Raw genomic sequence first — 13536 nt, 5'->3', positions numbered from 1 at the left:
AAGTTACTTGCAGATCACGGGTAAATTGCTCAAATCGGATAATACCATCTCTACAACTACAAGCTTCGTGAATAACGCCATTTGTCATCTATTCCAAGAGATCCGCTATGAAATTAATGCTATTGAAATTGATAAAGTGAAGAACGTGGGGATTACTACTCTCATGAAAAATCTCGTGTCATTAACACCAAATCAAAGTATCTCAATGGAAAATGCCGGATGGTTGGGTGTGCAAGAGAAATTGAGTTTAACTGATGGCAATGGTTGCTTTGACATCTCCATCCCATTGGGCATGTTGCTGGGATTTGCTGAAGATTATCGGAAAATCATGGTCAATGTGAAACATGAGTTGGTTCTAGTCAGAGCTCGCCATGATAACAATGCTTTGATTCAAACCGCCAAAGAAGATGTGAAGATCAATTTTATGAGAATTGAGTGGATGGTTCCATATGTGTCATTATCGGATACTAAGAAGATTGAGTTGCTCAATTTCATCCAGAAAGATCCCGCAATATCGATGAGCTTCAGATCATGGGAATTATATGAGTATCCAATGCTTCCAGCGACAACAAAACACGTGTGGACGGTGAAAACCGCAACTCAGCTTGAGAAACCACGTTATGTCATTCTAGGCTTCCAAACAGATCGAAAAAATAGAAATAAGAAAAATGCTAGCAATTTTGATCATTGTAGTATCATCGATGTGAAATTATTCCTAAATTCCCAACGTTATCCATATGGAAATTTGGATGTAGACATGACTAAAAATCAGTATTCGATACTATATGACATGTATTCAAACTTTCAATCATCATATTATGATCAACAAGCGAATAATCCATTATTGACAAAAGCACAATTTGCAGCGATTACACCCCTGGTAGTCATCGATTGCTCTAAACAAAATGAATCCTTGAAATTTGGACCTGTGGATGTCCGCCTGGAGTTTGAAACAAAAATAAGTTTTTCTCCGGAAACAGCTGCTTATTGTCTCATTTTGCACGATCGAGTAGTACATTACAACCCGATAAGCGGAGGAGTAAGAAAAGTAATCTAAAGAGGAGGAGGGGCGAGAGGGGTATAAATTCTCATCACGATAGAAATATTTCATCAGTTGCGATGGAGGTGCTCGTGGACGTACAAGGTTTCCAAACGCTCTCCAACGAGTTCATCGTGAAAGAATTCGGATACACAGTTTTGGATTCTGGTGTAGGATACCCTAACGTTTGGTTTTTCAAGCCCCCATGGAGATTCTCCAGTTTATCAGCGAAGTATAGGAGGGTAGCTTTGTGGCTTGAGCGTCATCATCATGGATTACCCTGGAACTATGGGAATAGATCATACGAGCAAGTTGGACAATTAGTGCAAAAGTGGGAAAATATTGGTAGAATTTATGTGAAAGGGGAGGAGAAAAAAGAGTGGTTGAAAAAAATTTCTGGTCCTGTATTAGCACCGCTAGTAGTTAATATTGAAGAAATTTTCGATGATTGCCCATCACTAGCCAATTTCAAAGATTTACCATCTCGTACTTGTCCATTCCATAGTTATAGAGACGACAACAAGGCATGTGCCTTGAAAAATGTAGAGCTACTCAAAAACTGGATGATGAAGAAAAGAATAGTACGATCAGTAGATCGATCCGTCAATATTTACTTCAAATTGAACAATTTAAATTTGATGGATTGTGAAGATATTGCATATCTGCCACATTCATTTATAAGTTTCATCGCTGCATGCCATGTTGATCAGTGTTGGGACAAGTTGACTGATGCTATGAGAGCTGATTGGCACATCAAAAGATGTAGACGTTGTTTGGAGCATTATCAGACTGTCGAGGGTGATACTTTTGATGGACCACCACCTATGATAAGGGATTGTGTTAAATGTAATAATTCTTAAGGAAAAACAACAAAATATGTTTAATTATTATATTTATTCATGTTCTTCTTAGATACTATTACATTAGTTATAATCATAAAAAATCATTGTGTGAAAAAAAAAAAAATTATCAATAAAGAAAAAAAATGAAAATATTGTTCTATTTAATTTGTAAGTTGAGCAACAATTTCCTCATCCTCTGCATGGAATTTGATTTCGTTGTATTCACCACCCAAATACTCCAACTTTGGTGTGCCTTTCTTGATTTCATTCAGCAAATCTTCAAATTCTTTAGGATTATCAATGAAAAATTTTGATATCCTTCGGTTGAGGAAAACTGAATAAGCATTATTCAAATGGAGGATCACACTCATTCCATGCTTGGTTTTGACTTTGGAGGCAGCTGTGATGGTGTATAAATAGTTGCGTTTCAATTCAGATATTTTCACTAAGAGAAGTTCTTTGAACTCTGCAATAGTATTCATCACATTGAAATCTGCTTCATCTGCTTTATTTTCAACTTTCACGTTTGAATCAGGATGTAGGCGAAGATTGTTGTATTTCCCACCAAGATATTCCAACGTTGGTGAGCCCTTCTCAATATGTTGTTGGAAATTCTCGAACATCTTGGGATTTTCAGCGAAATACTTGGCCAGTCGAGTATTCACGAAAACTGTGTGAGTATCTGAGAGATGAAGAATAACACCAACTCCATACTTTGTCTCCACTTTGCGAGCTGCAGTGATGATATAAAATGCTCCAGCTTCCAGATCCGCCAGTTTGATAAGAGGAAGATTTTTCATTTGCGCCACAATGTTGATTTTGTTGAAATCCATGATGATTTTTTTTTGTTTTCACGTGGGTATGATAATTAAGCTTAAATTCGAGTCTTCTGCAGATTGGGGCAGAGTACTTTGATGTCACTTCGGTACTGTATAACTTGTTTCACTTTTTGAATGTTTTTCAAGAGAAGGTCTAAACGTTTCTTTAATTCCCGTCGTTTGAAGCTGTCCTTCATGGAGAGTGACAAGATGAACTGATGATATGTGCGGGAATTTTTTCGTTTATATACATAAATCCCCCACTCTTAAACCTTTTTTTTCAATAAATAATTTTTTTGCATTATTATTAATAACGTTTGTTTCTACGAGCGGTAATCATCAAAGGACTGATAATCTTAAGTTCAGGCAAAAATTCTTTGCATATATACATACTCCCTCCCCTTCTTTTTAAAATAAATATTTATATATTGATATCGTTATCAACAATAATTTCATACGAAGGGGGGGCGGCAAACGAGAAAGTACCGGAAAACTCAAGTTCAGACGTGTCAAGTGGAGCCAGGTGTCAATGTTTGAAGAAGAAGAGAAGCCCCTTCTATGATTTCTACAGTTGCGAAATAATTAACCCCTTCACTCACCCCCTCGCGGGGTGGATTGACTAGTTCCACCGAGACGGTCCTTTGTAACGCAAAACCGCGAATTAAATTGATTAACCAGCGAATTAAATAACCCTTTCATCACTTTGACGGAAAAAATCGCGAATTAATTAATTAAACCGCGAATTAACCTGCAACCACGCGAATTAAACCGCGAATTAAACCGCGACCGCGCGAATTAATTAACCCTTTCATCACTTCGAGGGAAGGAATTGCGAATTAATTAATCAAACCGCGAATTAATTAACCCTTTCATCATTTCGATAGAAGAAATTGCGAATTAATTAATCAAACCGCGAATCAAACCGCGAATTAAACCGCGACCCCGCGAATCAAACCGCGAATTGAACCGCGGCCTCGCGAATTAATCAACCACCTACCCACTTTCATCTGACCCCCCTTCTGGGCCCCAACGACCAGGTCGACGCCAAAAACGTGCCAGAACCGGCATTACTTAACTACTAACGTCAAAACAAATGCCCCTCAAGTCTCGGAACAAATACATCGATCTCCCACAAATATCCCTCTTTTGTTCTGAACCGATCCGAAGTTTCTCCAAATGTCAAAATTGGGGGACTTTGCGCCTGGTGGACTTTGACGACCACCCGTACTTCTATGTGGACTGGATGGGAATATCCATACATAATTTTGAAGGGCATTTTATATTCTTTAAAATGGTGTATAGTAAATGCTATTTACTTCAGTTTTCATTGAGTTATTGTGAATTATTTCCATTTTTCACGTTAAGTCACACCTTAAAAATGACAGTTTTTACCATTTATTGAGGCCTTAGACTTGACCAACGGGGATTTATCATATGTCAATTTGAAGGTCTCATCGAGATCTTCAAATTGTTACCCTATATTATCTGCTCCATGACTTAAATCAATTGTTATAAGCGATAATGTAGCGATTTTAGCATGTCACATTTTGAAAATTCCGTGTTTTGCCTCTTAAATAGCAAGATTTGCTTGGTTTCTATTGGAATATGTGGAGATATCCGATACCTAGGTGAAAATGTATCTAATCGCCTACGAATTGACCGCTGATGTATTCAACTATCTTCAATTTTCATTAACTTATGAAAGGTTCTATCCAGAAAATGAAATTTTACGATTTTACTGTAAATTCAGCCTGGATTGGTTTTTTCTGCAACTATCAGTCGAGCCAATTAAACAATTCATATACCATCCCAAAGAATATTTATCGTTCTTCGAAATGATGCATGACAATCCTGATTCAATGGAATTCATATCCGTTATTGCAGATTGTTTCCATTCTTTACGTTATGTCACACGTAAAAAATTACATTTTTTACCGATTATCTAGGGTTCAGGTTTGACTAGATAGGATGTCACATGTTGAAGGTCTCATCGAGATCTTCATATAGATACTTTATATTATCCATTCGATTCACTAGATGATTTGTTATAAACGATGATGTAACGATTTCAGCATGTCACGTTTTGAAAAGTGCCAATTTCTTCCTCTCAATGACGAGACTTTCTCGGTTTCTGTCCGAATCTATGGAGATATTTCATACTAAGCTGCAAATACATTGAATTACTTCAGCATTGGTTCCTGATTCATTCATTTATCTGCAATTTCCATTCATTTATAAAAGATCCTATTCAGAAAATAAATTTCCATGATTTTATCGTATCGTGGATTGGATTTTATGAAGCAAATGAAACTCATCATATACCATTTTGAAGGGTATTTATTTTTCTTCAAAATGATGCATAATATTTCTGATCCCCAATAGGACAATCCGCAATCGTGACGCTGGTGGTTTTTCGGGTTTTAATGCTAATTCCGTTCTCCCTTTTTGATAAACCATATATATTTTATACTTAAATTGATAAGGGAATTATTGGATTCTGGGCATTGCTCATTCTCACTATGGAACTTATAGGCAGAAAATTGTTATTTTTCTTCATTTTTGCTTCCGAATGGAAGCATTGTAATCGTGCTGTTTTCACATTCTTTAATTTTGATTGGAAATGATGTAGAATGATCTGAAACGTAAGAATACAAAGTTTGGTGACCATGTCTGTCAGTGTCAATGTCCATCGCCACCTTTCCGGTGTTCAATTTTTGGAAAATTGAGTAATTAATTGGCTAAACTTATTCCAAACAATCTGAAATTTTGTCAGATTATAGACCTTAATAAGGACTAACTCTGTGCAAAAGTTCAGCCCGATTAATCAAATAGTTTTTGAGAAAAAACTATTCGATTTTAAATCGTTTTTCGCTAATATCTTCGAAGCTAGTCAACCGATTTCACTTTTTTTTTCAAAATATTTGCTTCGATGCCTTCTATCAGAATCAATCAAAACATATACGGCCGTTCATACAAAGTTTTCGAGATATTTCCGTTTTTCTGTTTTTTCATAAAAATCCTTGTAATCACTCTAGCTTGTGCAAAAATTGAGATATCAACTTGAAATTTGGACAGAATCTTCCTCTCATGAAAACAATCCTTCCTATTGAAAATAAACTCCATCGTATGGATAGTTTCCGAGATATTCGACTTTCTCAAAAAACCTTTTATGTGCAATAGCTTAAAAACTACGCAACCGATTTCAATTTTTTTTCCAAAATATTTGTTTCGATTCCTTCTATCCCATTCGGAAGCTTACTACCAATGGAATTGGTCGAAATGAAAGAAAGAAAAAGAGTTATAACACATAAAGTAACGGTCAGATGGCTTCGGCCAAAAAGGCTCGAACCCCTGCTTGTTTTTTTTTCATTGCAAGATAATTGTTTTTTTGGCGTCTAACTTGAAAATTTAACTTTGGCTGGATTTCTCTATCTCTTTGAGTTGAATCAGCGGGAATGTCAACACATCATCTTGAAGGGTATAATTGGTTCTTCAAATTGTGATGTATAGAATACGATTTGATTGAATTTTCATGAAGTTATTCGAGATTGTTGCTGTTTCGAAGATCATATCACACCCCAAAATTCGATCTTTTCATTCATTTTTGGACCTTTGTACTTGGCCAATGTAGATTTACTTCACACCAATTTGAAGATCTCAATGAGATGTTCAAAATTACGTATGATTTTTCTTCATTCCGTCCACTTCATCCATTGTTATAGGTAATTATATTTCGAATTTGGCATGTCACAAATTGAAAATTTCACATTTTCTTATCGTTTTGTCCTAAATTAGTATTTTCTGACTTGATTATCAGTAGAAATCGCATATGAGTTATGAAGCTCATTTTTCGCAGACTCATGAGATTTTTTGGCAAACATTTATTCCTTCACGGGTTATTCGAAAATTCAAATTGCGATGGATTTTTGTAGCGTTTTGAGTCGAATCAGCGGGGAAATCCTTAGAGGTCATCCTTAGAGGGCATTTTTCGTTCTTCCAATTGTGACGATGAGGGTTGTATGCTATATGGTGTATGTGTCGGATTTTGTAAGTCACAAATTGGAAAGTTATTATTTCATTGTTTCGTCCCGAGCTGGCGTCTTTCTCGTAGAATAACTCGTAGAAATTCTATGTCCGACATGAAGTTCATTGAATAAGCTCCAAATTGAGAGATTAACCACTTCATTTCATCCATTTTTCGCAGACTTATGAAAATTTTAGGCGAAAATTGATATTTCTATTGAAAAAAAAATCACTATGACTTGTTTGGATATACTCAATCCAAATTAATGAAATCTACTTGGTATGATTCTTGATTTAATTAAATCTTAATCGGTTCGATGAGGGGCTTAATATTCGATTTGAATCAAGAATTTGTTTCTGTGTATAGACATCACATTGGTTCCATTCGCTGGGATCATTGCAATTTTGATGTAGTTTCTTATTGGTGCAGTTGTCAAGTGAGTTCGTTCAGTCGATGCAATCAAGAATTTGACTCAAGAATTCGAGATTGAAGGACAGATACAAATATTTGCATCAGTTCTTTAGTGTCGAATTCAGTATCAGAACCATGCAGCCTAACTAGCGCGCGTGAAGTGCGCGTCTTGCCTAGTAAAACAAAAAAAACAGATGTTTTTATAAAAAATTATATTAAGTAAGCATTTTTTTCGGCTGTTCCGCAAAAAAATCAATTCATCTCTCGAAAGAATAGAATTACCATAGAAAATCAGTGGAAAAATTAAATAGAAGGAACAAACTAAGTGAGAAAACCTTGCATAAATAATTAAAAGTCGGTGGAAATAATAAATCGGGAGTATGTCAGTTTCTTTTCAATTGTTAATTGGAAGTCTGTTCTATTCTTTTTTTATCGTTATTTTACATCGCTTCGACCCGGTTAGGGTATACTGCGATGGTGATCAATGCTTTAAATGGTTAGATCGCACCATTCCACCCGGCCGGGATTTGAACTCGGAACCTTTCGCACGTGAGGCAACGAACTTACCCACTGCACCAAGCCACCGGGCAAGTATGTTCTATCTTGTGAAAATAAGTTGAATTTAATTTTAAAGAACAATTTTCACAAAATATGAAGACAATTCTTTGCTTATTTTGAAAAATTTAATAAAATCTCCCTCAAAAATAAAAACAAATGTTTTTGTAAAAAAATCGCGCCAAGGAAAAGTTTTGTTTGGTTCTTACTAAAAAGTGAAATTTTTTGAAAAATACAAACAAATAAAAAAAAGCCAAGTCGGAAATGTCGAATAAATGGTCATAGGGCACAATCAGATTTCTATGAGAAAAATAATTCCAAACCGAATGAGGATGAGAAAAAAATTCTCTATGAAATAAACAATCAGCAGAAGCAGGACCAACTTTCTTGGCGCGGAGTTTTTCAACTCACTATCTAGTATCAATGTCATCCTCCATGTTCTGATCCGCGCCAAGGACATTGGTCCTGCTTCTGCAAATTTTCTATTTCATAGAGAATTTTCTTCTCATCCTTATTCGGTTTAAACTATTTTTCTCATAGAAATCTGACTGTGCCCTATGACCATTTATTCGAAATTTCTGACTTGGCTTTTTTTTTATTTGTTTGTATTTTTCAAAAAATTTCACTTTTTAGTAAGAACCAAACAAAACTTTTCCTTGGCGCAATTTTTTTACAAAAACATTTGTTTTCATTTTTTTATCTATATATGTAAGTTCTCTATTGAACTTATTCCTCAACAATAATTAAAAACGCTCTTTCAAAATGTTCAGAATTTTGTTTACTCTTTTTGCCATCCAAATTCATCATTTTCGGGGGTCTCTGAGAGACTTGGCACTGAGTTGAAATTTCGAGATGAAAATCGAACAAAAAAAGCAATCTAGATAACGTTCGGCAAATAATAGGGCCGGGCCTTGAATAAAGTAAAACATTTGAGAGGTTACTTTTCCGGTATTTTCGGGGGGAGAGATTTATTAGAATACATCAGAAGATCTTATTTATCTGTGTTTCGTCACGAAAGTAAGGAGCTTCGGAGACAAATATCAGGAAATCTCTGTTATATAAAATCTGATTCACGCAAAGTCAAAAATGTCCTTTTGATATCTATAGTCAAGTGACTCCTTTCTGAAATCTTTATACAACATCAGCGAAATAAAATTTAAATCTGGCTTATGTTCTTGGCCATTTGATTGGAGGACATATTAGTATGCTAATAATTACCAGATATCACTCATGATTTTCCCTTTGGGTACTTTTCCCTCACATCGAGATACGCGGTAGCGTATCGGCCAAGAAAAATTTTGACCGACTGAGCAAAATATCAGGCCGAGCGCACCGCGTATCTATACACGACAGAACTTCCCCCTCCACTACTTCTAAATGGTTTACATTAGGTATAATGAAAACGGAACGACAAATCGGAAAAGTGTCATTAGTTACATATAAATCGCCTATGAGCTTTTCAACGGTGTAACTATGGTATGTTTTGGATTAACTGTAAAAAAGATATGCGCATAGCAACGGGTTGATATTCACATTCTCGCAATTCACATTATAAAGTCGGAGAATCAAGTTGTAACGTTGGCAGCCCCGGTCCAACTGAGCCGCATATCCAACGTTTAAGTATTGCCACCAGTGCATTTGATGGTGGGTTGTGATGTTGCTATGGAGAACCGCGGGAATTCTTCTTCACGTTAAATCACTTATTAGAATGAAACGGAAAATCGACTTGGTGTTCTATTTTGTTTTCTCTCGTCGAAAATTCGAATTTCATCCCGTCATATCTATATTCATATGCGGACCTCGGACATAAAGGTAGTTTATGTACTGTGTGTGAGGTTATCGGTTTATGTTTGGAATGTGACAAAAGTGAAATGTGTCGAAAATATTGTGTGATCAAGTATTAAATGTCCGTGAATAGTTAAATTTGTAAAGAAAATATTTATTGTTCTCCGTGTGTAACAGAAAATGTTTTCATTCCGTGGAAAAAAATTCACTAAATTAACTGACAGTGAAATGCGAACAATTTTGTGATTATTTAGGAAAGATTAGTAGGAAACGGGGGGATTAAATGGACACTTTGAACCCTTTTCAAAATGTTGATGTCTTATTGAAGTGTTGATAAAATGCAATTTTTTTTTTAAATTAAAGTACAGTCAGCCCCTTTGTAATAAGCGTAGACTGAGCTCAATTGATAAATTTGTTCCTCGGTTATAAATATTGAAACAAGAAGTCAGAACAGTCCATTCCACCCAATGTTTCCCTAATATTTTTAAAAACAAAAAAAAACAAAAACAGATATTTTCAAAAAGAATCCTTTGTGAATGTTTTGCTCGACTGTTCCTGTGAGGAAATGAATTCATCTCTCCAAGAAATATAATCCACATAGGAATCATCACAGTAAAAATTGAATGAGGAACCAAATCAAGTCAGAAAATTATTAATAGATGGTTAAAAATTGAAATTCGGTGGAGACAATGAATCTGGAGTAGAACTGTTTATCTCCCTTCAATTGTTGATTCAAAAAATATTCTATCTTCCGAAAAATGAATGAGTTAAACTGAATTCAAAAGAACAAATTTCACCGGATGTAAAAACAGTCCTGGCTTATTTTGAAAAAAATAATGAAATGTGCCTAAAAACACAAAAACAAATGTTTTCGTAAAAAAACTGGGCCAAGAAAAAGTTTTGTTTGGTTCCTACTGGGAAGTCGAAGTTTTTGAAAAATGCATAGAAATAAAAAAGGAAGCCAAGTAAGAAATTTTGAATAAATGTGTACGTCCACGTGAAAAGGGCCCACTTTGTCGCATCTAGTTTTCGAGATATTCACGTTTTTCTCTCTACATCTCCCATTTAAACCAATGTTAAATTGTTTTTTTGATCGTCTATACTGACGTCAGTTTTCATTCTATCGGGTTGATTTTGGGCTCAAAATGTGAGAAATCTGATCAAGATTATCAGAACATACATAACTCCAATACCGTCAAAGTGGGCCCTTTTCATGTGGACGCCCACAAATGGTAATAGTGCACAATCAGGTTTCTATACGAAAAATAGTTCTCAATGGAATAAGTATTCTAAAAAAATTCTCCATGAAATAAAAAACCAGTAGGAGCAGAACCAACGTTCTTGGCGCGGAGTTTTTCAACTCACTGTCTGTATCAATCTAATCCTCCATCCTTTGATCCGCGCCAAGGACGTTGGTCCTGCTCCTACTGATTTTTCATTTCATGGAGAATTTTTTTAGAATACTTATTCCATTGAGAACTATTTTTCTTATAGAAACCTGATTGTGCACTATTACCATTTGTGGGCGTCCACATGAAAAGGGCCCACTTTGACGGTATTGGANATCCAGTTTTTTTACAAAATTTATAATTCATTATACAACCGAAGAGCAACACTTGCATTTTTTAGAACCCGATCAACCACTTTTTCATCAACTTCTCGTCTCTGAAAGTTTTTGAACAACCTCCAAATATTGTCATTCCCCAATATGTTGATCTTTCAATAGCACAAAGCTGGTGATTCCATAGCCCTCCACAATGTAACTAATCTAAAGAAATGTGCACAAAAAATTCAATGACACTGATGATGATTTCGTTCCTCGCTCTCCTCTGAACAGATGTTAATATTTGAACATGAGATCAAACTGTAATAAAGCCGTCAAGTGTTAGTAGGTACTATCTTTCGAATATTATCTGGATTTTTTTCATTTTTCGTAATCCAAAATTGTCAATTGAGTGGTACATCATGTAGAAATTCCCAAAAATTATGATGGAATGATAAAAAAAATAGAAAAAGTTGTGAACTTTTTCAAAGAGCGTTTTTGATTGAGATTCAGAATGAATTGAAAAAAGTGGAAATTACAGATATCTGATTCGCTGTGGCAAATTATCTATTAGCTGTCATTTTCCATGGTGGATAACAAAACACTAACTCCTCATGGGAGGTGACAGCTAGGTATCTGAATTTTCAAAACAATGGTATGTAGTTATCTGCCATTTTTATGTGATAAAAGTGTGATTAAAATATTCTCCAAAATATTACAATGTTTTTCAAAGAGCCTTTTCCGTAATAAATGTCTCTGTGCAGTGTGGGAAAAGATTTACGAAATCAGTCTTCTCCCTCATGATATTGGGTGACAGACCGCCATTTGTCACCGTAAATCAGATACATGTTTCAATTTCTTGTTATTCAACTTATTCTGAATATAAATTAAAAATGCTCTTTTAAAAAAATAAGAATTTTTTCTACTTTTTTTTTATTATTCATTCATAAATTTTCAAAACTTCTGCATGATGCTGGACTTAATTGACAATTTCAGATGCGGAAAGATGAAAAAAAAACATCGAGATAACTTTCGAAAGATTGTACACCCGGGCCTTGAATTTAAAAAATCAATCTCTTCATAGAAATTGTCAGATAATGAATAACAAAAATTATTCTTGATAAGTTATCAAATTGGTCGATGCTTTTAAAACTTATCATTATTATGATAAATTTGATCGATCAGTATATCGGATATTACTCACCGTTGGATTTTACACTGATATTTCACGTTTCCAGGTGTGAAGAAAGTAGAAATCACCAGTCCCGAGTGCCGGGAATTTTCTGAAATAATTTCAAACACTCTAAATTCTGCATGTCAATCACAATACAATTTTCACCTAATACCCTTCTAATAACACCATAACCCATCTAAAACCCTTCTAATATAAAACCATTGCACAAAATTTGATGCTCTTTTTTATCCTAAAGATATTGCGAGTCAACTATTCTTAATGAACCCAACAATGATCATTCTGTGATAATGAATTACTTTTACAACTATGCAATTGACATGACAAACATTCACCTATTATTCCTGTTTCGTTACTAAAAGTCACCTCGCTATTGATTAAACACACGTGGTTGCAATTTGCGAAGAGAATAAGAAAAAACGAACTATTTCCAAAGAAAACTAGTGAAAAAAAAACATTGAAATTTGAAAGATCCAATGTGAGTATTTAAAATGAAAACTTGGAAATTATTCTGTCTCGCAAAAAAATGCCCAACAAAGTTAGAATAAATGACAAGGATGCATTGGTTTTTCTTCGGTTTAGAGGACTTCGCACTTCACAAGAAACAATATCGATCGATCGTCGCCTGTATGTCTTTATGCCAGAAGAATTTGGTAAAGATCTTCAGACTACTGAATGAAACTAATAGAAACAAAAATTAAATTTTAATAGAGAACTCATCGCAAAATCCTCCTGATTTCCGCGAAGTCGAAGGAATTTGTGAGATGATTCTTCTTTTTCATGGAATGGCAAAAAAAATAAAAATTCACATTACTCACTGAAAAATCATTCGTTGCCAGCATTTTGATCGAATAATCCCCACAAACTTTGAATTTTTGCAAGATATAACACTCCGGAGAACTGTTTTGGCTCGTTGCAATAGCCCACATTAGAAAGCAGCCATTTTTTTATCAACCCCGGACAGGAATAGTCGCGGTAGATTCGAACTACCCACAGAGATCATAGGGGAGATTAGCAGGGCCAATGTAAAGTGTTCAACAGCAAAATTCGTAGCGGTGGCGCATGGACTACGATGGAGCGTACGGAACTGTTGGTATGGTAGGGCCTGAGTATAAATTTATCGATAACCGGAAAGGGGTTCTCAATACAGTAGCTCCTCGCATTTGGTAATAATTGTCAGGAATGTAAAATCGAACATATTATAATCAATAGTATAATGAATGCAGAATCTAATGATCTAAAAGTCTGTTCCTTTTTCTCGACATATTTATTATTGACACGTAGGCAGGGTTGGGCAAGTAAATTACCTTAGGTAAATTACATGGTT

General features: G+C 35.1%; 1 protein-coding gene across 1 annotated transcript in view; it reads right to left on the bottom strand.

The window, feature by feature from the left end:
- LOC107044264 overlaps positions 1 to 13158 on the bottom strand; it is a gene marked incomplete at its 3' end in the record, with an annotated part of 188568 nt that extends 175410 nt beyond the window's left edge. The window contains exons 1-2 of the mRNA XM_015266067.1: positions 13028 to 13158; positions 12222 to 12235 (exon numbers count right to left, since the gene is read on the bottom strand). Coding sequence (XP_015121553.1) covers positions 12222 to 12235; positions 13028 to 13038 — 25 coding nt within the window. The remainder of the gene's footprint in view (positions 1 to 12221; positions 12236 to 13027) is intronic.
- Positions 13159 to 13536: the final 378 nt, after the last annotated feature.

The sequence above is a fragment of the Diachasma alloeum genome, unplaced genomic scaffold, assembly GCF_001412515.2.
Source record: "Diachasma alloeum isolate Michigan unplaced genomic scaffold, Dall2.0 Dall_scaffold_00705, whole genome shotgun sequence".
In the NCBI taxonomy this organism is placed as follows: domain Eukaryota; kingdom Metazoa; phylum Arthropoda; class Insecta; order Hymenoptera; family Braconidae; genus Diachasma; species Diachasma alloeum.
The sequence above is the reverse complement of the archived record's forward strand: the minus strand, read 5'-3'. Positions and strand labels throughout refer to the sequence as shown.